At 39.2% G+C, this 26,156-nt stretch overlaps 1 protein-coding gene across 3 annotated transcripts; it reads right to left on the reverse strand.

The window, feature by feature from the left end:
• Window positions 1–671: 671 nt before the first annotated feature.
• On the reverse strand, window positions 672–26,062 carry stag2b (STAG2 cohesin complex component b). Of its 3 annotated transcripts, none has more exons than XM_023154539.3 (34): window positions 25,861–26,062; window positions 23,688–23,812; window positions 23,531–23,612; window positions 23,272–23,415; window positions 23,071–23,167; window positions 22,783–22,859; window positions 22,390–22,594; window positions 21,111–21,262; window positions 17,740–17,813; window positions 17,507–17,630; window positions 17,269–17,367; window positions 17,029–17,108; window positions 16,760–16,867; window positions 16,514–16,625; window positions 16,282–16,399; window positions 16,080–16,183; window positions 15,157–15,249; window positions 14,969–15,058; window positions 14,629–14,832; window positions 14,204–14,274; window positions 14,003–14,090; window positions 13,780–13,860; window positions 13,589–13,681; window positions 13,117–13,291; window positions 12,887–13,026; window positions 12,576–12,677; window positions 12,313–12,461; window positions 9,010–9,138; window positions 8,554–8,780; window positions 7,334–7,556; window positions 6,095–6,199; window positions 5,884–6,013; window positions 4,911–4,985; window positions 672–2,615 (listed from the first exon to the last, which is right to left on the reverse strand). In XM_023154539.3, exons 2-34 carry the CDS (start codon window positions 23,726–23,728, stop codon window positions 2,592–2,594), a joined length of 3,816 nt encoding a protein of 1,271 aa, XP_023010307.1. In that variant the 5' UTR covers window positions 23,729–23,812; window positions 25,861–26,062; the 3' UTR covers window positions 672–2,591. The 3 variants fall into 3 exon arrangements, with proteins under 3 accessions (XP_023010307.1, XP_004541208.1, XP_076747438.1); XM_004541151.4 differs by having other exon boundaries at window positions 5,884–6,010; window positions 25,861–26,061; XM_076891323.1 differs by lacking the exon at window positions 25,861–26,062 and adding an exon at window positions 25,504–25,750.
• Window positions 26,063–26,156: the final 94 nt, after the last annotated feature.

Genomic DNA, 26,156 nt, shown 5'->3' on the forward strand with positions numbered 1-26,156 from the left:
CGGTTTTTATCCGCACTAGAATGTTACGGCTTTAAAAATTAATGCAGTTTAACGGTATACCTCCTAGCCATACTTTAGTCAAATTTACATTTTATTTACATCCGCCATCCACTGAAATTTACATTGTTTGTTCAACAACTCTGTGTTTACCTGTAGTATAATTTGCTTTAACAGTTACTAGCTTGCTAACGGTTTGCCTCCGAGCCATACTTTAGGCTAAATTTACATCTAGACATAAACACTGTTGTTAATTATGTATATCCGTAGTGTTTCTCTGCTTTATATGTTAAAACCCAATTCAAAAACTTAACCGCTAGCTACACTTTTCGTTCAATTAATATTTTATTTATGTGAATTTCCATTTCCTACCTACATCGTTAGTATGAAAGCTAACTATTATCCATATTCTAGTGTTAAGGATAATCGGATTTTCGTTTTTAGATTTACACACTTTGCCTTTTTTTTAAAACTTTATATTAATCAACTGTTAACATGTTGAGGTGCACTTGATACTGTATACGTTTCAGCCTCCTCCACCTTTGGAATCACCAAACCACACCATATTTAGGCTTTGCAAAGAGAACATAAGAAGTCTACTGTGCAGCCCGATTAGTCATAGCTCCATTAGTTGCAGTTTGTTTCTTGTGGTCAAAAGTAAAAAGTACCACAGATGAAATGTGTTGATTTTTATTCAAAAGTTACTGTCTCCAGACAAGTACAAATCAGAAAACAGAGTGACTGAAAGAGGATGGGATAATAGACAACAACTCAGAGTGTAGGCAAGAGTGCTGACAAAATAAAACACAGACATGGCCAAAATGAAGGAAAGAAATAAAATTTTGTATATATACACATGATCTAATAAGAATTTATACCGATGTAGTGGTAAGTAACAAACAATAAACAGTACTTTTTTCCTTAAAAGAATTTTTCTTTTTTACTTACATAAAATAATTAGGCAAAACACATATAGGCTGTTTATCTACTTTATCACATTACATCTGACCACCTCATATTTCATGTTCTAAGAAGCCAATTATCCACCTTTAAACATGACTGATCCTCTGACATGGAAGATTACTGTGAGAAAATGTGACCTCCACAAGCATGTTTAAGGCTTAAGCATGGAATGACTACAAAATAAAAACCTCAGTAGACAAAACATTTCATTAAAACTTGTGTGTGACAAATACATGTCAAAATCTAAGCTTTGTCTAGCTGCCACAGCGCTGCTGAATAACTTTCATCTTCAGTATTGGCTGAATGACTACCTTACAGTTTTAACATTTGAAATCTAGAAGTATTTTGTGACCGGACTCTTTTTTTAAATGTTGAGAAAACCTTAAAGCTGAATTTCACAAGTCTTTTCATTAGTTTTATCCAAACTAATTTACATGTAGGAAAAAAGGTAGAAACCCGAAGACATTATCAAGACAAAGAAAAAATAAAAATAAAAGAACAAAACATAAAAATACAAATTTAAAAATCTTCCTTGATGCATGGCTTTACATGCTTTCATTTTTTTTAGGTTTTACTTACACATTTCTCACTTTGTGACTGAAGGTTGAAAAGTTGAAAATAAGAAAATAATAAACCAAAAGCACATATATAAAATCAGCACCGATTCATATATAACTTTTATTTAAAATGTAGAGATACCCATTTCAACATTATGCTGCTGGATTTTAAAGAGAAAAAAGGTGATTTTCTTTGACCGAGCCGTTATCCCCCAGAGCCCACACAGTGGTACTACTGGGATTAAAAAAGAAGAAGGGGAAAAAAAGCTCATTTTGAGGGGGAAAGGTGTACATATGTATCTGGTAAGATGGTGATTAAGGAGTGATCCAAATCTTGGGCTAAGCTCTGGGACTTACAGCGTGGAGCATTCAGTGGACTCTATAGGAATCTTCACAGCATAAAGGGATCTTAACTGATTCTACATGACATCTTAACCATCTTAACCACCAGTGGTTATTAGGACCTCAACTCAGGGCCAACAACAGGAAGAAGAAACAGACAAAAGGGAGAAAGGGGGGAAGAAAAAAAAAAAAAAAAAAAAAAAACCACAGAAACATAAAGACCTCCATCCACTTGGCTAACACAGTACAAGCAAGCTACTACAGTCCGTTTATAAATTACTACTTCACACCTGGTAACTTACTACAATTGTAAAAAGGGTTAGACATAAACAAAAATGTTTCTTAAGTTAAACACACCATTTCATCCCCATTAAAAAAAAAGAAAGAGAAAAAAAAAAGGAAAACAAAAAGCTATTACTGATTTTTCTTCAGACATGTCTCATCTCTAATAGGTTTGGAAGTGGCCTGTTACGCTATTTCTGAACAGGAAGAGCTTACCCAAGATTATAAAAGTAAATATTTGAAACAAAGTCCTCTCTGAGCAAGCAACACTGAGTGTGGGTTGTCATTGGTCCACGTAAAGTACAAGCCAGATTTTTTTCTTTCCTTTTTTTTTTTTTTTCATTTTTGCCTTTTCTTACAGAAAACACTTCTGTTTTCACTTCTAAAATTCTCTTTAAATACAAAGCGCCTCTTCTCTCATCCCAGCGTCAAAATCATCTGGATATTAGCTTAAAACATGGACACCCCAAGCATCTGGAAGAAACAAACAGAACATTAATACAGACTTCACACTGCACTCTCATGGATGTTTGCATGATTGAATGTCCATCTACATCAGTAATGATTAAAGTCTGACAGAACATGATCGTTTTCAACCAGTTTCCAAACTAAATTAACAGTTACTGAGAAATCCTGATCTTAATCAGGCTGGTTCTGAGCCGTGCAAAAAAATTGGTAAAAGCCAAGTACATCGCAAATGGTTTATATCCTCAGAAAAACCTTAATGGAACAAGATTTGAAGTATTTAGCGCAGACAAAACTGCTCCAATCTGATGATTTAGTTTCATTTTTGTGATCAAAAAGGTTGTTAAAGATAACATAAACCAGTCACACAGGGCTCTACTTAGCCTTACATTGTTCTATAGGGAGTGCAGAATTATTAGGCAAGTTGTATTTTTGAGGAATAATTTTATTATTGAACAACAACCATGTTCTCAATGAACCCAAAAAACTCATTAATATCAAAGCTGAATGTTTTTGGAAGTAGTTTTTAGTTTTAGCTATTTTAGGGGGATATCTGTGTGTGCAGGTGACTATTACTGTGCATAATTATTAGGCAACTTAACAAAAAACTAATATATACCCATTTCAATTATTTATTTTTACCAGTGAAACCAATATAACATCTCCACATTCACAAATATACATTTCTGACATTCAAAAACAAAACAAAAACAAATCAGCGACCAATATAGCCACCTTTCTTTGCAAGGACACTCAAAAGCCTGCCATCCATGGATTCTGTCAGTGTTTTGATCTGTTCACCATCAACCACAGCCTCCCAGACACTGTTCAGAGAGGTGTACTGTTTTCCCTCCTTGTAAATCTCACATTTGATGATGGACCACAGGTTCTCAATGGGGTTCAGATCAGGTGAACAAGGTGGCCATGTCATTAGTTTTTCTTCTTTTATACCCTTTCTTGCCAGCCACGCTGTGGAGTACTTGGACGCGTGTGATGGAGCATTGTCCTGCATGAAAATCATGTTTTTCTTGAAGGATGCAGACTTCTTCCTGTACCACTGCTTGAAGAAGGTGTCTTCCAGAAACTGGCAGTAGGACTGAGAGTTGAGCTTGACTCCATCCTCAACCCGAAAAGGCCCCACAAGCTCATCTTTGATGATACCAGCCCAAACCAGTACTCCACCTCCACCTTGCTGGCGTCTGAGTCGGACTGGAGCTCTCTGCCCTTTACCAATCCAGCCACGGGCCCATCCATCTGGCCCATCAAGACTCACTCTCATTTCATCAGTCCATAAAACCTTAGAAAAAGCAGTCTTGAGATATTTCTTGGCCCAGTCTTGACGTTTCAGCTTGTGTGTCTTGTTCAGTGGTGGTCGTCTTTCAGCCTTTCTTACCTTGGCCATGTCTCTGAGTATTGCACACCTTGTGCTTTTGGGCACTCCAGTGATGTTGCAGCTCTGAAATATGGCCAAACTGGTGGCAAGTGACATCTTGGCAGCTGCACGCTTGACTTTTCTCAGTTCATGGGCAGTTATTTGGCGCCTTGGTTTTTCCACACGCTTCTTGCGACCCTGTTGACTATTTTGAATGAAACGCTTGATTGTTCGATGATCACGCTTCAGAAGCTTTGCAATTTTGAGACTGCTGCATCCCTCTGCAAGATATCTTACTATTTTTGACTTTTCTGAGCCTGTCAAGTCCTTCTTTTGACCCACCATGCCAAAGGAAAGGACGTTGCCTAATAATTATGCACACCTGATATAGGGTGTTGATGTCATTAGACCACACCCCTTCTCATTACAGAGATGCACATCAACTAATATGCTTAATTGGTAGTAGGCTTTAGAGCCTATACAGCTTGGAGTAAGACAACATGCATGAAGAGGATGATGTGGACAAAATACTCATTTGCCTAATAATTCTGCACTCCCTGTAGAAGAGGAGGAAAAAGAAAGAAAGAAAAAAAACCCTTCCCAGAGGTTTTGTGACAGTCTGGAACAAGAATTTAAGGCTGGATATCCAGTCAGACATAAATAAAAATCATTTATACAAGCCTAATGGTTGCTCTGCTCACCAAAAAGAAATGTTGCACTTGGCTTAAGGTTAGTCAGCTCAGCCTGTCAAAATGCACAGCCTTATTCACAACCCAAATAAAACAGGCTAGCAGCTGGTCTAGCTTAAAAAGGCAGGCAATTGCAATTTACTTCCCAACAGTTGTGTCGCTTCACATGTAACAGACGTCAACAAACAAAATATAAGATTGTGAGCAGGATCAGTACAGGATCCTGATCTTGATGCTGCTTACCGATTCATCCATGATAGAAGGGTCAAAGTAATCGGGCTTGAGCTCAGACCTCTCACGGCGGTTCTTGGAGGGTGGCTATGAGATTTAAGAAACGGCATATTTAGTAGACTGTCAAACAACTACTCCCACCCACTGTTAGAACTTTACCCCCATATATTAAAAAAAAGGAGAGAGAAAAAAAAGCAGAGACTGCAGAAATCGACAGAACCAACATACAATACTTAAAAAAAACAAATAGGAGGTATGTAATTTCAGCATGTGTTTGGAACATTCAAGTAGAGTGAATTTAGAGAAACGAGGACAGTTGTACAGTCTTCTGGTTGATTCAACATGACATTTGGAGCCCATCTCATGGAATCCAGCTCCAGCATCCAAGAGGGGTATTAGCCTCGGATCAAATTTTGTTCTGGCTTTACACTCGGCATACATAAATCTGTGGTGTTGGCATAAATGATGAAAATAAATTTGTCTTTTTTGATCATGGTATACCAACAATTGCAATGTACTGGCAAGTACATACTTTAAAAAGAAGAAGAAAAAGACATATATTCTTCCCACAAGCAAACATTTCTCTTTAATGATTTCTGACTTGTGCTAGTTCTATTACAGGCAACATTCAAAACAAGGTGCCTGGTTACATCCTATGCTGGCAGTTTGTGCAATAAAAAACACTTACACAAATGCATCAGAATACATTCTGAACTTAGTTGTAAAAGGGTTAATTTTCTTTGTTAATCTCCAACTACCATCAAACTGAATCATTAAATGACAAAGAGACAATTTAGAAACAGATACTTGTGTAAAATGCTGATTTGCCTTCCAAGACCATTAACAAAAAACAAAAACCGACTTTAATTGTGATCTAGAGTTTCCTCTAGATCACAAGAAGACACAAGCTTGTATCACAGCGCTTTAGAGGACATCTTAATGTTTGTACACCAAGTACAAACTCATGAAAATGCATGTATCTCACCAGATCAATGTCCATGGTGTCAAAGTCCATGCCTTCATTGAGGTCATCCATACGGCCTTCTGATGACATCATCACATCCTCCACAATCGGCTCTTCGTCTTCTTCCATGAGCCCAGTGCCGCGACGACTGCTGAGCAAACCATTAAATAATTACTAAGTGTACCCAGTCTTCAGATTTACACATCGGCATACAGGTGTGCCTGTGACTTACATAGCATGCTGCAGATTGGTCCTGAGCTTGGCATAATTCATGGCTCTTTCTTGCTGGCGTGCCTCCTCTTGCTGTCTTTGAGCCAGCATCCACGTCACCTGGGAACTAAATATATGAGAGCACATTATTTAGCCATGTTTTGACCCACAACTGTCTGGTGTTTTTACTGGGGATACCATGAGGATACAACTTAGTTGCACACTGGCCCGATGCCTGTAAAAACTCAGGGTGGATAAATAAACTAGTCAGTCACTGTCCCAGTAGGACCAACACTTGGCAGGCTGTTAGGCACAACCATTTTGCTACCATTTGCCCTCCAAATTAATAGCATGCAAATGGGCAATTACACTGAACCCTGTCTTAATGTATTTTGGCTCATTCCAGTCCAAACCTTTTCTCAGAGAATAAGTGATGCTCTGGCCTGAATAATCGGCCTGGATATGAGCCTAGATGTATTTATAAAATGTTATAGTATGAAACATCGGGATAAGCTCAAATAACAGATAATTAATTAAAAGTAAATGGTCATTAAAGAGCTTTGAGATTATAGGGTCAACAAAGAAAGAAGAGGGAAAAAACGTTAATGTTGGACTGTGGGGTTTTTGAGTAATTGGAGATGCTAAAGGAAAGTAAGTGGTTACTGCTGTAGCTCCAGGCTACTTCCAGTTTTCTCAGCCTGTACTTTGAGAAGCTACAACTATTCACTACTCATCTTATATAATCTCAACTTAGTTAGAGGCACTATTCCAAATCCTGCTCACTAATATCATGTAGGCAGATTGATTAATTCAATTCTGAAGCTCAGACACCATTTTTCCTCATTGATCTGCCCATTCTCTGCTGATTAAGAGACACATAGCAAATCTGTAAAGACTCCTAATGTGTTTGTTCTTTTCCTAGAGATTTATCTAGGTAATAGGTCATTATCAAAACTGCCCTCATTATTGTGCATCAAAATGCTTCGCTAATAATTTCACACTGATATGTTACAGACCTAAGTAATGTGTTTGAGTCTTTGAACCTATGTGTGGTCTTGCCAACTCAAGTGTACTTGTATTTTATTACGCACTTATAAACAAAGTTTTCAGAGGTTTTGCATCTAAGGACAGTGAAGAATCAATAAGTCCTCTACAGTAAAAATGTTTTTATTTGAAAGAAGCAGCGTGTATTAGCCTGTAACGATTACTGTGCTGAACATGACAGCAATAGTGCAGCAATGAAAGACTGAGGCATGCATACTTGTAATCCATGGATGCCTGGTGGTGCTGGGGCGTCGGTTGATGGTGCTGCGGGTGTTGGTGGGGTTGCTGCTGGTCGTGAGGGAGGGGGTAGACCCCCATGAAGCTGTCATCACGTGCCCTCTTAGGGTCCCGCATGGCAGTGGAGGTGAGATGGGGAGATGGCATCATGACTGGAGTCTGCATGCTCTGCTGCCAGACTTCGCTGCTGCTGCTGCTCTCCTCTGCACGGGAAAAGCCAAAGAGTTTGTTTCAAACAACCACACACATTCTCGTTTTTATACATTTTGCATAAGTTAGCAATGCAAAGCTCTATTGTCCTGGCCATGCTGATTTTGAGGAGAATCAAAATTTAGGATTTTGTTTGGTTGCTATGGCAAAAGCAACACATTAACCCTTGCACCAGGGGCAGGGATTGCCACAGTTCACAGAAGAAGCATACAACTGAAATACAGTTCTGAGCATGTCTGTGTGTTTGGCACTCCAGGAACAGAAACCACCTGGAAAATTACACAACAATGAAAACGGTGGGCCGTCTCTCCCCAGCCTCCAGTGAGCCACAATACTCAGCCGTGTTGTCACATTGATAAAGGCTAGCATATCTACCTATTATTAACCGTTATTCTTGGCTTAATTTGTCCACAATATGAATTAGCATGGCATTCTGTTTAAGTGCTCTGGTGGCAACAGAGTAATGTTCTCTGGAGCTGTAAATTAAGCCATAACATCAGAAACATGAAGTATCACTTGTAAAGGACAAAACAAACTTGATGGTGATTGTATGGAGCTTTTATGCTTTCTCATTTATTAGTTAGGGGCTTTAAAATAACCAAGAAGGCTTGGACTTTGCCTTGGGGCCGGTAAACTCTACTTTTCTTGAAATCAGAGCGATATCCTGTCATGAATAGTTCCGAAGCAAACATACACAAGAGAGGTTTTTTGACTGTTAAAGAGTACTTTGACTCTCTCCTAACATCTGCTGTTTAATCTCCTAACCCCACCCATGCAGGCTAGTGAGAAGACATCTGGGTTAATCTGGGCTCTGTGTTTGTAACATCGTGCCTGGCTGAGTTGTATGCATTTCTCCGATTTAATTCATGTTTATAGTTTATAGAAACCTGCTAGCTTTAATCTTTTTAAACCAAACTAAAAATCAATATATTTTTTCCACCTGCACTATAATTAAGCACTTTTATTTTAATATTCCTGAGTAAACAATACCTTCTGGCAACTTCCTCTTGGCTGCTGAAGTTCCAGCTGTAACAACAGGAGGCTTAGTCTTCTTGGAGCGAACGGAAGAGCCTCTGCTGGAGTAGCCACTCATCACAGACATGGTATCATCATCGCCCCCAGCCTGTAGGGAATTCCTGTAGGAGATGAGAGGAAGCCAGCAGTCCTCTCGCTGCAGCGCCATCTGGAACGTCATGAATCGCTCCAGGTACATGTGGCTGGGGAGAAGAGGGAGGTCATCTTGAGAAAATGAAATACGAAATACACAGGACAAACTTCACACATGAAACCAGGTGCACATTCCAATTGGGGCATTCGAAGCTGCAAAAAAGCTGTCATGCATCAGAAACACCAGTTGCACCAGTTGTCACAAACACCTGTTCCACTGAGATACTGAAGCTTCCCATCCAAAAACAGAGGGGGGAGAAAAGAAGAAAATCAGCTTACACAGTCCTCTTGTCTTGTCTCATAAGCTTGGAGGAGAACTCGCTGAGGATGTCCAAGAAAGCCAGGTTGCGTGGGGGGCTTCCTTCTCCTTGGGGACTAGGCTCCTTAAATGCAAACTCAATACCATCCCTGAGAAAAGCACAGAGGCAGAGAGAAAAAGAAAGACCTGTGAGCAAGGATTAGCAACGTTTTGTGGACATTAAACAAAAAGCAGTTCATCTTAACTGTGTAGTAGAGGTGTGCATACGCACATCATTCATGATAATACCGGTATTTTTTGGTTTTGCCCCGGGTCAATAAATAAATATTATATCGCGATGGTGTAAAAACAAATCACCCTATTACACAGCGGATTACGCTAACGTCGATCATGCAGCATGAAGTTATTAAAGTTGTGAAAGTGACTGCAAACATGGCTAAAGCATCACCGCTGAAGATTTAATTCCCAAAAGAGCAGCTACTTGAGTGGTTTGGAAATATTTTGGATACAAACGAGCAGAAACAGAACAGACCACAATAATATGGAAGGAGTGCAAGACGCCTGTAATATCGAATGGGGGAAAGTACTTCTAAACTTACTTCACCATCTCAAGCATCAGCAGCCAAGTCTGTACCAGGATTGTCTGAAAGCCTGAGAGAAAACTCTGCAGCTAACACTACAAAACTAAAACAAAGTAAGCTCATTCAGCATAGCCTCACCGAGTCTCTAGCTAGTTGTACTCCGTATGATTTTAAAAAACAAACGCTGGAACTAGGGCTGTGCGATATGACCAATCACAAAAATTTCTGTAAATTATGTGAATCTCGGGCAGCTCGACTTGCGTGAAGTGTTTCCAGCTGCGCATCCTTTACCTGGAGTCGAGTGTTTTAACCGATGTATGAAACTATACATTTTTAAACATAAGTTGTAACGGCTGCCGTTTTCTTTGTATTTATTACACAGCGTGTTGCGGGGAAAAGCCTGTTCTAACTTTTTTAATTCTCATCTGTAAATAATCTGCTCTTTCACGTGATTCAGTTTATTTTGAAAAGTCTCAACAGGATCTTGAGCTTTTTTGTGAAAGGTTTATGTGGAACATATCACTCATTCCTACTGTCGTAAAATATCTGAGTTAAGAGCAGCAACCCTGTGCATATCCTTAGATGCTGAGGCTGGAATCACTGGAATTTTCAACATTTAGAGACCTTTCAAAATCAAAAGATAAAAAAAAATAATCTGCTTCAATAACTATTTGTATAATATGGTACCTACATAGAGCTTCACTAATTAGATTGTTAATTGCTCAAACAGCACACTCATTTGTTATTACAGGCTAGCGGTTTACCTTTCCTAAATGTAACAAACTGAGAATGGACCACTGAATATTTTAGGTTATCGGGAGATTTAACAATTCACATGAAAGAAACAAGCCACCAAGAAGATTGAATGCTTAAAACAACCAATTTTCCACCACTTATAACAGTATTAAAATAGATTTCTACCACAGCAATAGTTTGTTTTTAGAGAAGATAGTTGAAATGATAGTAGTGATTAGAGCAGGGCGATATGGCCAAAAATATTTATCACGATATATATTTGAAAATTTGCGATAACGATATAACTGACGATATAATTGATGCGAGACAAAATACAACTCCACAACATTACTAGCGCAAAAAGAAAACCTTCCATTTATTTTCACTTAAACAAGAAGCTGGTTTTTATGTACATTAAAGCTTTATAAAAATGTAACAGTGCAAATGCAAATTCCTTGCTGAAAGTTTAACCAAAAGGCATTTCCAGTAGAAATGGGCTGACATATCCTGAGCATAACCATATATAATATCCACTGAAGTTAAAAAGAGGTGCTTTGCAAAATTAAACTGCAGTATGCAATACGTATTTTTCGGACCATAAGGTGCACGGGATTATAACGCACATCAAGCGAAACAAAGCAGTCAGATAAATCAAACTTTATTAAACTCATTCTTCTTGCTTCCTCCACTTCTGTACCATTGATTCATTAATGTTGAATTCTCTGGCAGCTGCTCTATTCCCGTGTTGTTGCAGTATATTAATGACTAACCTCGTATTGTGGATGGATTATCTCAGTTGTTCTCCTGACTGAAGTTTGGTCCGTTTACAGCACCCTGCCATGCGATTGCATTTGTCTCTAACCATGAAGAACCTTAACGTTAACTTTTATAAGTGGAAAAGTGTTAGTGTTCGTCCTCCAGCTTCCCTGTTTATGTTATGCTAACATAGCTGTGTCGCTAGTGATCACGTAGCACATCATCATATACCAGCTAGCCCAACTTCAGTAACCCTACAAACGTCACTGCTGTTTAGTTTCCTGTCTTCATTTATGTTGGAAGTGATAGCAGAGCTGTACGTTTGATTTTTTTCAGAAATCTCTCAGTCAGAACATGCTATATCATGCTTAGGTAACTAGCGAGCTAACTTCCGCTAGCTTCCCGCTAACTTCTAACTCTGTTAAATGTAATAAATTTTGTTTTAATGGATGCCTGGAAGTTAAACTTCATAGTTACACCTGGTAAAGCAGCAATGCTGATCGTTTTATTAAAGATGAAAGAACTTAGACAGTTTTTAACGCTCAGTGATGCTGCAGTGTTCGTTTGAACTGAAGAATAAGGAGTTTAGGACCCAGATTACTCCCAGATTTAAGAGCATCTTAGTCCGACAAATACAACAATAACGACGGCCGCTTGCATGTTCTGCAAAAAAATGTGCTTTGTCGTGTATCTGACGGACAAACACCAAACCAGTTCCACATCACTGAAGTTGCACCATTTTTACAAACCAATTCTGGTTCATCTGTTTCACTCAACAATCGGCCATGTGCGTATGAAAACAAAGGCACTGCGCGTTTTACTCATATTCTATCGCGATATTTCATTTTCCTATTGTTGCCTAACATTATACCGGTATTACCGTGAACGGTATAATATGGCCCAGCCCTAGTAGTGATGATCCACCATCAGATATTAAGAAAAGTCTGTGCGGCTCATTTCATTCACACGGCTCAAATATGTAACGGTTGGTTGCCATCCTTTATGTTTCTGCAGTTCAGTGTTGTGTTTTTGTTTTGTTTTAAACATGTTTTTCTACAATACTTACTGTACTGGAAAAGGCTAGAGTGTAACATTTCATGTATTAAGCCTCTCCAAAATCCGGAGAAAAAACAACATGGCAAAGGAAACACAGTATTCAAGAAGTAATTTGTCTAACATGACAGTTCCCAGATACGGGGCCAAAATCTAAGAAAAGCTTTGTAACCCAATATGAGCAGAATAAAGCCTTACTTGTGCAGCATGGCAATGGCATCTCTGGTTTTGACTTGATCGAGACCGAAAGTTAGAGAAAAACGACGTGCCAACTCCTTGATTCCACAGAATGCCGAGGAGGAGCGATCAAAGCCATGACCCAGTTCAGTCACCATTTCAATAAATAACTAGGACACAGAGAGATATGGAACATTAGATAACATCTTAACCACTGGGACGCATGAGCAGAAGGTCACAATTATGGAATTAATTAATATGCGAGCAACAGTGTGCACACTGACCTGCTGCAAACTGAGGATGAGCGTCTTGGCACACTGAATCTTGTCAATTTGCCGAGTCTTACTCATAGTCTCCTTGATGATATCACCGTAATCATTGTAATACTGTAAAAGCAAAAAAACAAACAAACAGGAAAAACATTGAAAGGTCGTGAAGAATTTTGTGCGTGTGTGCATGCATGTGCCCAAGGTCAGGACAACAGCAAATGTGTTAATTAAACAACTATTTTTTCCTGTAAGAGTTACTTATATTCACAGTTAATGGGGGTAATACACAACTGCATATTTTTAAAATGACAAATGCTTAAGCTTACCCTCATGTACTGTTTAAAGATATCAGCTCCAGTCCTCATTTCTACCACACAGTAGATAATGAGTTTACAATAGGCAGCCAGGAGGTTTCTTCTCTTGTGCAGAGCTTCAATCTTTACTGCCTCGTCGTCCTGTTGCCCATCTGAGGGGGAACAAACAATTTGAAATCCCATTAGCTACTTCCTCACTTTGGCCAGTGCAGTGCCAAAACTGCACATCTGCATATTCATACCTGTGCTATTTGTGTCATCATCCTGGTCTATGAAGACATGGTTCATGATGAACGAGAGCAGTTCAGACTGTAGTGAGTCCTCTGGAGAATAGACCAGGGGCTCCAGGTGTTCTCTGCCTCCGGACACCATCTGGTGGCTAAAGATGAGCAGGAGATCACACAGGATGGTGAACGCCTGTGGAAAAAAACGAAGAAGAAAAGAACAAAGTTAAAACTCTGTGTGCACAAGCCCTAAACAAAATGATCACAAATTAGATTTCGAATTAAGCAGATACATTATAAGTGCTCTGGAGCTTAAAAAACATCCATTGTAGCTGCAATAAGGGGCAACAAAACCACCACTTCAGAGTTAAAAGGAAAGTCTGTTCAGCTGCACAAAGTCCATGTACTTTAGGTGTTCTTGCTTTGCTTTCAAGTTGATTTTACGCGCACTTTTAAACATGGATAATTGTCACTTTCTCATCTGTGTCACCTGCTCTTTGACAGCTGTGTTAACGTTGGTGAGGTAGCGCTGACACATCATACAGAATGCCCTCATCTGCTTCCTCAGGGTCACCAGATCATCCTGAAACAAAGACAAACGCATTTTAAAACATTACATTTATAGCTGCTTAAATCTGTTAAAACAGCACAAAATAGCAATGAAATATGATTAGACCTCACCTTTCTGGAGCTGCCCTCAGATAACTTGGCCAGGTGCCACAGTATCACGTAGTGGGTACATTGCAGTGAATGGATGACTATCTACTCACAAGGAGTGAGAGAGAAAGAGAAAAAACCCACACAAAAGAAAAAAGAAAAGAAAAAGAAAAAATGTATCAGTATTTTCGAGCATTTAATAAAAATAAAACAAAATTATGCAGAGTAACTTATATATATATATTACCTGCTCAGGCATGTCCCCGTTCTCTATGCCAGTATTAAGCAGCTTGAAGTTGCTGGTAAAAAGGTCCCATCCCGAGAGGTCATGTGCACTGCAAAAGAGTTGATGACGTCTCATCACTTTCAAAAACGTGCACACTGAATCTACCAACAATGCAGCAGACGTAGATAAAATCACATAGAAAATACTTCTGAGAAAACATACTTGTGAAAAGCTGTGATCCTCTTTAGAGTTGACAAAACCTGATAAGCATCATCTTCATCAGCATCTTCACCCTGTACAGAAAAAAGTGATTTTAACAGGTCAAGATCTTTAATGTTATCATAAATAAAAACAAACTGGAGTTTTCAGATTGTCCAGAAAGGTGAAAATTTCTGATGAGCTTCTTTACAAACTATATGGTAAGGTCATTCACAACACATCAAGTATTTTCATCCTTGCTATATATAAGACTTCTGTACAACAGGATAAGTTCCAGTACCAATAAATGAAGAGTTATGAAATGTGACAGAGCTAGAACAGAACACAAATAATGGAGGCTGTGCTCTTTTCATGGTTTATGTTGAGCTAGTTTCTGTTGTACTGGACTTATAGGTATGCTGGACATTTAAGCGCACTATTACTCTCACCTCTTGTAAAAAGTCCTCCAATAGCCTATTAAATTTGTCCACCAGCTCATCCAGCAGCTGGGAGCGGGCTATGTCCACCCTGTTAAAGATTGTGAATTCCTCATTGCAGAGGGCGTGGTAAGTCTTAGAGCAGGACTCTAAAACCTCAGTGTCTGTGTGCTTCTCCACAATTTCTTTGATCTGACGCAGCAGGGATTCCAGGTGCTGGATGGAGGAGAGCGAGAGATAAGAGATATTAGCATCGCGTGTGTATGATAAACAATCACATTAATATGTTAAATACATTAATCCAATTTGTTCTGATCTGATTAGCGCTGTCCGACAAGCCAATTTGTCTTACCTTCTCCAGACGCCCTGTGGTATAAATTTCCAGGTCAAAGAATTGCGGAAGCTGCAACAAGTTAGTCACCTTCTCTCCATCCACGGCATACTGTGGAGCACATAAAGAGCACAATGATGCTGTACTGTTAAAAGTACAACCTCCTTAGGAAGATTGCTTCTAAGAAAGCTGAGTGGATGACGACATACCTTTGCCAGTAGAGGGGGCAAAGCCACAGCAAACAGCTCTGTTATTCTGGTTCTGTCATCCAGCTGAGTCTTCTTCTCTTTAGCTGTCATCACCTGATGTGTGATGCAACCACATTAGACCACACAACTAGTCTCCATTCATCCATTCAGAAAGTGTACTCTGACTTCTTAATACCAAACACCACCATTTAGGGTAAATGTAAACTACATTAATTAATTAATCTTTTTTGGCGCATCTGGGGAATTTTATTTTTAGCTTTTAACTGAATTTCCTAAATAATTTAAGTAGTAAACTGAGAAATCGATGTGTTGTAAACAACTCAGAAGGACTGCATAAAAAGGGCCGAAAGCAGCTGTGGTTAACCTCATTAAAATAAAGAAAGTATGCAAGTGCAGTAGAAACATGACAGAAAGTACATGTTTAGTATCTACAATTATGCAGAGTGAAGCTATGCACCAACTTTCAACTGTTTAAAAAAAACAAACAAAAAACAAAAAAAAACAAAACATGAAGAATATCCCAGAACTGTTCTTATCTCCAAAATCAAACACCACGACAATGAGCAACAGAAAGTATATACATTAAAACAATCTTAGCAAACAGTCTTATCCTCTGATAGCCTACATGTTGCACTTCAGACAGCAAAATTACAAAAAGAAATAAATAATCAAACAACAAGTTGGCTGACAATTATTTGAAGACCTATGAACAGACGTGGATCTGTAGATCTTTTAAGTGGCCGTGTTTCAGAAGGTTCATAAAGAGTTAACCAATTTAACATAATTAACTCTATAATATTACTGTCACCAAAGAAATCCCAGGATAGTTGGCCGATTAGGAGAACAGCACAAAGACAGCATAATCCAACAAACAGACATGACTAGTATTGGCTTGTGATTTTTAGCGTGTCAGCCACTCTTACCCTCTTCCCTGTTCCTCTTCCAACAGGTGGGTGGCACTCAGCAGCCTGGCGTACAGTGCACAGCATGATTTCAATCAAAGCCGTCTCTTGTCTGTCTGTAAGAGCTGCGAAGAAAAACCAAACAGAGAAATCAATAAATCACAATAGTGCTCTCAACTGCATACCAGTACAAAGAAAGAAAGAAAAAAACCCAGTGCCATACCTTCCTCTCCTGGCAACGGGTCATCTAGCAGTAAGCTGATCATACACTCCCAGTCTTTCAGTAGCTCTGCACCACATTCCCAGAGTGAGTCCACTAGGTAAGCCGCATGTTCGTGGAGCTGATGGAATAAGTGTTCAAACAGATGAGGGATGGATCACTGATACTGTTTACAAAACAGTACGCGCAATAAAGACAGAAATGTGAGAACAGAAAATATAGCATGATAATGTACCTCACTCTCCAGGAAGAAAAAGACAGTGGTCTTAATGAGGTTGGCATTGGGACTTTGTCTGCCTCTCCTTTTAGGGGCACCTTCATCTTCCGGTTCTCGGTGGCTGAACAATCTTTGAGAATATTTTTCATTAGTTGGGAATCACATGGAATACTAACTCAAACAGCTGATATACTATTTCTTGGAACTGTAAACAAAAATCACTACAAGCCTGAAGCTAGAAATCTTAACTTATGTCTAACATACTTCTTAAAAAGGAATTCTCCAGCTGCAACTGCGACCGGCCTGTGTGCCGAGTACACCAAGTGATAGACACTCTCACAGTCCTCAGGAGTCAACACCTCATCTGTACTACTGCAGAAACAAATACAAAGAAAATTACAAAGACTTTATCAGTAGCACACATGTACTTGATGCAAATCACAAAATTTACAAGTGCTCAGCCTTGAAGTATAAACTACGTCCCAATCACTTGTGCTGAACAACATTACATATTATCAAAAACAACCACTTACTTCAAGACAAGAGTAAGTAGCTTAATAGCTTGTACTGCTACATCATATTCTTTGTCAAGAGTCATAGAGACGATGCGGTCCTAAACAAAAGGAGAGACAGAAAACTTAATGAGTCATTTTGCCTCGCAAACTCCTGAATTACTGAAAGCATAGTTAAATAAAGACAAGCCCATGGAGTTTGTTTCTCCAAGTATGGAACAAATACAGTTGTGTTTAAGTTGTCCAGCAGGTGGTGCTGACCTTAAAGCGACTGGTGAAGAGCTCCAGTCTGGCATTGAGTTCTCTGTTGTGATAGAGGCCCTGCAGTGCTGTGAGACACTTTAGACGTACTTCACCTTGCTGGAATAGAGTACGAAAGTATCCATTACTGGTTACTGCAGTTATCAACACACTCTTTTTAAAAAAATAAAATAAAATAAATTAAGTATACACCTTAAGAGGAGCTTTTAAAAAATTCAGAGTCCTTTGTATTGCCCACCTTATCGTGCATCGTCCATCCCACATACTTCAGATAGCTGTCGTTGAGGAAGGCATCACTATAGAGTTTCATCCACACTCCAATCTCTTCTATACAGATCGCCCTGATTTCTGCTATTGAATCCCTGTTAAAACATTATTTAATAAAAAAACGAATGAGGGCTGTTAGCAGTCTGTAGAAAAGACAGTGATAACAAAGTTCAAGACTGGATGCTGACTGACGTAAGGCCATACCGATATCTGTGCACAAACACTCCTTTGAATATTGCGTTCATCATGTTTTCAATCTCGTCCTGATTTTCCTGGAGCTGAAATTAAGAGCAGAAAAAACCATGTCAGCGCATTTTATCACACAAACACAGCAACTGACCAGACTGCAACAATAACTGGTGGTCAGGATGCATTGTTAACATAATAAGACTAGTGTGACAGTCAACTATGCCACCATGCTGCGGTGTGGCTGCACAGTGAACTAACAGATGGATGCCCTGTGGGACCTGCTGTTATATAACCAATAAACCCGCCATACAGGCTAAATAACACTTGGCATTATGGGTTCACCACCTACAGAGGAGCAGCAGTCACTATTCTTCCTAAACCAACAAATGTCTGCTCACAAGCTACAGTAATTCCTGTTTACATGGTTATATAGGTTCTTTCATGACTTGGGGAGAGGTCCAAGTTTAACATCAATTGTTGATTTTGTAGAATACTGGTTTCAATTCTTTGAGGTGACCACAAAAAAAAAAGGAACAAATAAAGAACAAACAATATACTGTGAATCTTTCACAAATCACCTGAGATTTCTGGTATCGTCATCTCTGATTCACAATAGAGTCCTTATTTTGAAACAAAGTTCAATTCAATAAATACTCTAGTTCAGAAGAATATACTGTGTATGCAATGACTATCACCCCCCCCCAAAAAAGTTCTGAGAGAAACTGGTCTGTGTCCTCCCACTTCATGGGGGAAATGGGTACAAAGCGCTGTGTTGTTGCCAACACCGTCTCCAGCTGCTGAAACATAATAACCAGTTAAGCCCATTGTGTTCCACAACTCTGCACAGACGCAAGCTCTTACAAATTAAACAAATCAAGGACCAAAGTAGTTTTCTTCACCTAAACAGAGTAGGCTAAAATTTATCTGTTCAAATGGATTTGGTTACCAGGGAGTTTTCAAAGCTTGTTACTAATTTGCTAAATCTAAAATGGATCCATTCTTTACAGTTCAACTTTACTGTGTGCTAGATGATACACATTATTCTCACACATCAATGCTACACTTTTACCTCATTTACATAGCTACACTGGCAATATTTAAAAATCTATAGCTGCTTTCAATTAATGTAATGGCATCTGAATGTGTTGGCTTCGTGTCTAAAGGACTCTGGTCATTTTTCAAAAATGGAGAAAAAGAACATGAGAGTATGTGCACTAGGGCAGACACAGTAACATTTGCAAATCTGCTTGAACAGGGCATAAATCTGAAATGCATGCAGTCACATTAACAGGCAGACCTTGAACAGCAATAACATTTATCTCTCCAACTTCAATTTTCATTTGCACCAAGATTGAAGCATTAGTCATTTCTGTTACTTTCAAGCTGTAAGAGACGTCCTTCTCACAGCCTGTGTGGAAGGGGCAGGGAAGAGATGCCTCTCAGCTGCAGCATCATGCAGCACGTGCACACAGACACAGAATTAAACTTTCAAAAGTGTGGCTCCACTTCAACAGTCAACACGATGCTTGCCAACACAAATGCAACAAGTCTTTTAAACACAGGGCACACCTTTCTTATGCACCGCATCTCTCTGAATTAAGCAATTTTCTGTAATATTTATGAACTTTAAAAAAGTATACATTATTGAAAATTTTCTCAAAATATTGTGATATATTTTTGAGGCTATACAGCCTACCCAACTGCTCCTGTTTTTGTCTAACTGAAGGAAAAGCAGCATTTAATGCAAATAAATGAGGGGTGTTTTCAATCCTTCTTTTCCATAAGCTACTGTCATGGATGACAAACTACAGTTGTAGTTTGTCAGCATTATAACCATCAACAGCATAAATAAAATGCAAGCACAGAAGTAGAAGTCTAGTTAGCGTTTGTCCTGTAAACTTTAAGTTTTATATAACTGTTTAATACTTTAACAAAAGCTGACATAAATCTAAATTCTAATTCATCAGAAACTTGTACAACATTTTCATACATGTGGAAGATGAAGTTTTTTCTTTCTATTTGGGTCAAACATCTCCAGCTGCAAGCATCTCCTTCCTTTGTAGCCTGGTTTTACTCAACAGTATGTTTTTATCTCAATAAATGTGTTGTTTCCACATTTATGGGGAACAGTTGTATATGTATATATTGTATATATTATATACATTGCAAATATCAGTGCTTTGTTGGAGATTGTTGAAGTAGTTCTCTTTTAGGTACGAAACTGTCATTAGAGTGTGACACAATGCTCTTACTTTCAGACATGCCTGGCTTTGTCTCCTTGTTGTACACACAAAAGAACGTAAACAAATGGTTTTGCTACAGTAAAAATATTGCGATAGTAGGGCTGCACGATTAATCGTTAGAAAATCGCGAGCTTAATTCATACTTATGTGCGATCTCATTTCCAAATGACAACGATTTAAAAAAAAAAAAGAAAAGAAAAGAAAAAAGAAAAAAGAGACGACGACGATTGTACCGCATTTTGATCCGGGACGTAATCTGCATGAAAACAAGCGCTCACTCTTCCTGCTCAACAAATGACAAGGGCGGAGCCTTATACCACGTGATACAGAAGCTGGCTGCTAAAATTAGCAGGGAAAAAACAACGGAGAGCACGTCAGGGATGACGAGAAAGTGACTGGAGAAAATCCGTCCCGGTCAACCACCCAAACATCAATAACGGGAACCTTATACAGCGCTTCCCTATACACGTCGAACTCCCGCAGGCACAAACAAATTACGGAGGCTATTACTTATCACCTGACCAAAGATATGGCTCCCATCAACACTGTGCAAAACGAGGGATTTAGGAAAATGATCAACACCCTAGACAAACGCTACACAATGCCGTCCCGCAACTATTTTTCTATTGTTGCACTACCTGCTCTATACACGCAGTGTCGAGCAAAGGTGGAGACGAATTACAAGCAGTACAACATTTGGCGGAAACGACAAAATGTGAGACATTTGTTGTTTTTATGTTTATTTATTGTTTTTATGTTCAGTCTCAACTGTTACGAAGTTGATGTGCAGTTAATAAGTGCAATAAATATTTATACTGGAAAAGAAAATCGTGAGAGAATCGTGATCTCAATTCTAAGCAAAAAAAATCGTGATTCTCATTTTATGCAAAATCGTGCAGCCCTATGCGATAGGATACTTTTAACGTAAAAATGTATACCGGTACTATAGCTGATGATACAATGTGGCAGAGCCCTAAGAAACAGTCGCCAATTATTTTGATACATTACCAAATCACTACTCAAACAAACCAGTTTTCAATGTGAAGTTTAAGTGTCAAACGTACAAATGAATAAACATGACATGTGCTTAATGTAATAAGCTGCATGACAAAAACAAATGCAACCAATTGTTGCAATGCTTACCTCTTTACGTTTTTGCAACAGCAGCTCCAGCCTGTCATTTGCCCTTTTAGCGACCATTTTATTTCTCTCTGCCTCATACTGGCGCTGGGTGTTGTCCATGTTGATGCTCAAGTTTAGAGCTACATTCACCAGGGCTGTCATCAGCTTCATGGCTGTCAAAAACACAACAAAGAACATGAAGAAATAAAATAATTTCTGTTATCTGTAGATTATTTCAAAACTATCTCTCATTAAGTTATGTGAGCTTATCTGACATCAGTGGGTTTTGGTATTAATAATTTGCAATGAAAGTTAGTTCTGATTGCACTACAGAGCAAAATTGCAATACCTTAAATTTAGAGGATGGTGAAATGGTCACAACTGGAACAATATTTGTATTTTAGAAAAAAAAAAAAATAAAAATGTTTGGGTTCCTTTAATTCTGACTAAGTAGACACCTTGAATTCAAGTATGCTTTACAAAAGACGACAAGTCACCAAACTCAAAGCAAATTGATTATGAATAAATCCAGTTTTAGCAACATCTGGGTAACACAGTAGCTTAGGTGCAGAGAACAATCATTAACTAGTGTATTATCTAAAATAACTATCCACCAGCTGAAACAGGCCAGCCTGCCAAGACCAACACTCACACCCAAACAGAAGCACAAAAAAAAGCATACTGAAAGTTCATGACAACAACTTTCCAGATAGAAAAAACCCCTGTATGTTTTATAGTCACAGTACCCACGTGACAGAGTAAGCATTAAGCCTAACAATATCGCCTATGTGTTCTACACAGCTCGGATTATTGTAGAGCATATGATCAAGATTCTTCTGCGTTTTTTTAATGCGTTTAAATCCCCCTTTGCTGCTTACATTTATCCTAAGTGTTCATGTGTACACAACATGCTCATAATAAAGACTTCAGTTGCCCTGCCCTTAGGAGTGTAAAAACATTTAAAAGAATCTAATCACAAAAAATAACTTAAAACATTTGTGCAGGTGGCCCATCTAGGTTGATCACTGGGGTTATTAACTTTAATACTACTATGAAACAAAATGTGCAGACTGTATAAAAAAAAAACTAGAGTTTACACCAATGAAAATTTCTGACCTCATAAATATCCAAGAGCACTACAAATGAGTCTCCAGTTCAAACACAAGGATACAACAAGGAAGAACCTTTAAAACACACAACTTTTCCCAGCTAGCTAACTGTTGTATGCTTGGAAAAGAAGCTATTGATTGTAAATCAGCACAAACACTTAAATATAATTCATAAACACACACAATCTTACCTGCCAGTGTTGAGGTGTGTCTGAAGGCTCGGACTTGGGAATCTGATAGTCCGGTGAGAAGGGAGATGACTGTGTCCATCATATACTCATCATAGATGATACTGTATTGACACTGGCGCACTAGCACCGAAATGAATTCACAAAAGCTTGTTTTGAACTTCTTCCACTGGGGCCCGGCTATGGTTAGAGGGTAGTCACCGCTGTCCTGCAAAGTACACAGAGGAACGACAGTCCTTCACTACAATGACTAGTACAAGTGGCAGTTATCTACCACAAATTAGCAAAGTTTATTGTCCTTCGTACGTACATGAATTCTGTATTTGGCATCTGAAATCAAACTTAAGTGATTTATAGCGAATATGGTGTGATTATTAGTCTAATGTGGTAACTTGCCTCATCAAATTCCTCTGTCATCCGTCGGATGATCTCAGAGTTCTGCATGTTGCGAAACATTTCTCCAGTAACCACACCTGACAGGAAAAAACACAGAAGAAGAAGGAGAAGATGAAGAATAAAGAGGTTAGACAGAAGACAATTTCCTGAGTGGAAAAGCAGAACTACTGATTCAGATGAGTGGAGGGAGGTTCTGCAGGACAACAAAGACTACATACTTCCTCAATATAGTTTAAAAAAAACAGCCAATCGTGTAGTATTCGTACTGAAGCTGAGAAACATAAATACCTTTGCATCCTGAGCACTGGATGAAGAAATTGATGAGATCCAACAGTGCAACATCTCTGTCATGTTTGTAAGATTCAATCCAGTCATCAACAACAGACTGCAAGAAGATGGGGACAAGCACAAGTTGTGTATTTTTTTCCTCTTACTGAGTAAAAGAAAAGGGAAAAAAGGTGGCAATTTCAAAGGGTTTCCTGTTCATACCTGCATTGCACTCCTTCCCAGCTTCACAACCTCAAACAGCATCATGTTTTCCATGCCATTCTCTTGGTGGTGGCCATTTATACGGCCTGCTCCTTTCCCTCCTTTTCCTTTCTCCCCTGCTGCCTTCTTCCCCTTCTTTCCACCCTGGGAAAGTAGTGAAAAAACAAATATAAATCTGAGAACCACTGCAGAGCGTAAGGAAAGAAAAACAATGTGTGTTACCAATACTTGTGCAATGGTCCATTTGTTGCATCTATACCTTTCCTTTAGCTGAATTTGCACTCCTTCCATCAGGATCCTCAGAGAAGTCTGTGTCTGAGGAGAATCGAGTGTCTGTATCCCTGACAAAAACAAATAACTGCATGAGATATCATATCAACCTTAACAATAAATGTAAACTATTAGTAGATACTTACTGAGTATAGGCGAACTCTGATGGTATTTCTGGTGCTATCATTGTTGCAACATCTTCTGGATAACTTTAACTTACGACTGGCTTATAATCCTCACAAAATACAAGGCAGGAGACGTTGCATGTGACCTAGAATATGGAGCAGAATTGTTGTAGAGTGCTACACATGCAGTTTTATTGCACATTTCACCAGCAACACTGAAAACTAAACAAAATAAACACTTTGTGTTTCCAGAAATCACAGCATCTGTAGTGAGCAAATGTTACTTTGATGTCTTTGAAAGAGAGAGTGAGAGAGGAAAAAAGAAAAAAAGGTTTCACATGGTAACAGGGGGCGGACACAAACGCTCCTGTCATGCTCACTGTCCAACCATTGGCTCCCTCCCTTTCTCTGCTCTCCTGGGTTTACAGACAACGTCATACAATCAAGACCGGAGTGTCTTCCTCAATGTCCAAATATGGCACTGCCCTATCCGCCCCATACATATCTCAACCAATCAAATGCCAGTATCAACATCAACAAGATTCTGCAGGCCACAGGGAAACTATTGCATGGTTGTGAAGTGTAAATTAGTGGCACACAGATCAAAGTAGCAAGTAGAAGTAACTTTTCAAATCAGGACTAATACCATGTCCACTCTGAACCAAATGTAATTTTTTCTGTAGCAGTCAGTGAAATCAATAAAAGCCCTACCGAGTAAACGATTCAGTCTGGAAAAGACAAACTCCACCCATTATACACCAGGTTGGGTGCAGTGAGTCCCTCTTTCAGTCCTAGTACACTTAGAGCTAACATACACAACGTTGTCATTCTTCCATTATTAAACCAGACACAATTACTTAGTAAACTTTAAGGCCGACTATCCGATTTAAATCGAAAGTAACGTTAGCAAATTGATTCTTACAATTTCACGCAAAATGAAGGCTCACGCGTGCCAAATTACAGGTTATTACTGTTTACTGTGAATTAAATAGTAAACGTGAAATTGGTTAACATCAGCTAACAACAAAGCAAAGAGTAGTGCTCAATATGATGATGTTTCTATGACTATGTGAGTTTCAGCTTTTCACAGTTAATTCTTGGTTTGAGAGTTTGGTACCGTACCCATTTCCTTGATAGTGAGGGGGATACTGCATGACAAGACGGGATTCGTGCAGACAGAAAAAGTGGCGCCAAATCGGGGAGTGTATCTCATAAACTTGTTAATGCGAAACGACAGTAAAGAATGCTATATAACAAAAAACACGCTAATGTGAAACTCAACTGTGTGAATTTTTCAAGGACAACTATACCACCAACTACCGGCTCCGCTCGCCCCAACGCTGCCGACACGGAGCCGCTCTTCGTCGGTTCCTGTCAAAATTGACGCCGGTGCGCTGCTGGTGCTAGCGCGAGTAGCTAAGTAACCGTGGATTTTTGGCGTATTTTCCCCAGCGTCAGCTAGTTGAAATTTGATGAAGTAAGCATGCGCTACTTAGGGAAAACAAACTATGAATAGCCAAATAAGAAGAACGAGAAGCGCATACAATGCAATATCGTCAGATTTTCAGAACATGCCAGCGTTTACCATTGCTATACTAGTTGGACCATAATAACAAAACAACGCAAGCCTTTCTGTACTAGCGTAAGCTAATATTAGCCAGAACACAATAAGGCTAGTCAGCAATGCTGCCGTGTACATTAACTAATTTCTGTCTACGTGTCACTCGTAACCAGTCTTCGTCCGAAGATAAAGTAAATAATAGCAGATAAACTCCAATGGACGAGCTGAAAATAACTCCCACTAGTTAGCAATGCTAAGAGCTACTGCTAACGTTACCTAAAAAAAACATCACGTCCTTGCGTCCTCCATCTTGCCTCGGGAGTTCCAGTACCGTATTGCATAAGCAACAAACACTTTGTTTACAAATATATAAAGTGCAAGTAAGTCGGTTGTGGCAATAAAACGCTTCGGTCTGTTCCGAGCTACGTATTTTGCGCCGCTGTGTAAAAAATCCAGTTCGTTAGCCTGCTAACAACCGAAGTAGCCATGTTCCGCGAGCTAGCGAAGCGACTTGGTTCAGGCAGACATCCGCGCTCTGCGCTCATCTAAAGCTAGCCTGGCTAGCGAGACAGCTAGCAAAATACAAATCAACTAAGTTCCAGATAGCTCTCCGCCATTTTACAGCTAACTTACCTTGTTGTGAAATGTAGTCCCGGTACAATCGTAACTTTTACTACTCGTATACAGCCTCCGTCTGAATTCCGCCACAATTCTGTAAAAAGAGTTTAAAAGTCGCGGTCAGAGGCGGTTTCGGACGTTCTCTCACCCCGCTTGCTCCGTAGTTCGGTTTGTTGTTTCGACGACCTGGGAGGAGGATATCCTGGTGCAGAGCTACCACCTAGCGGCCACAATACTCGCACTGAATACACGGTTTATAGCCTGACATCTAGTGGTAACTGACGAGAACTGCACGGAAACACTACCGCCTC

Source organism: Maylandia zebra, linkage group LG2 (assembly GCF_041146795.1).
Source record: "Maylandia zebra isolate NMK-2024a linkage group LG2, Mzebra_GT3a, whole genome shotgun sequence".
Lineage (NCBI taxonomy): Eukaryota > Metazoa > Chordata > Actinopteri > Cichliformes > Cichlidae > Maylandia > Maylandia zebra.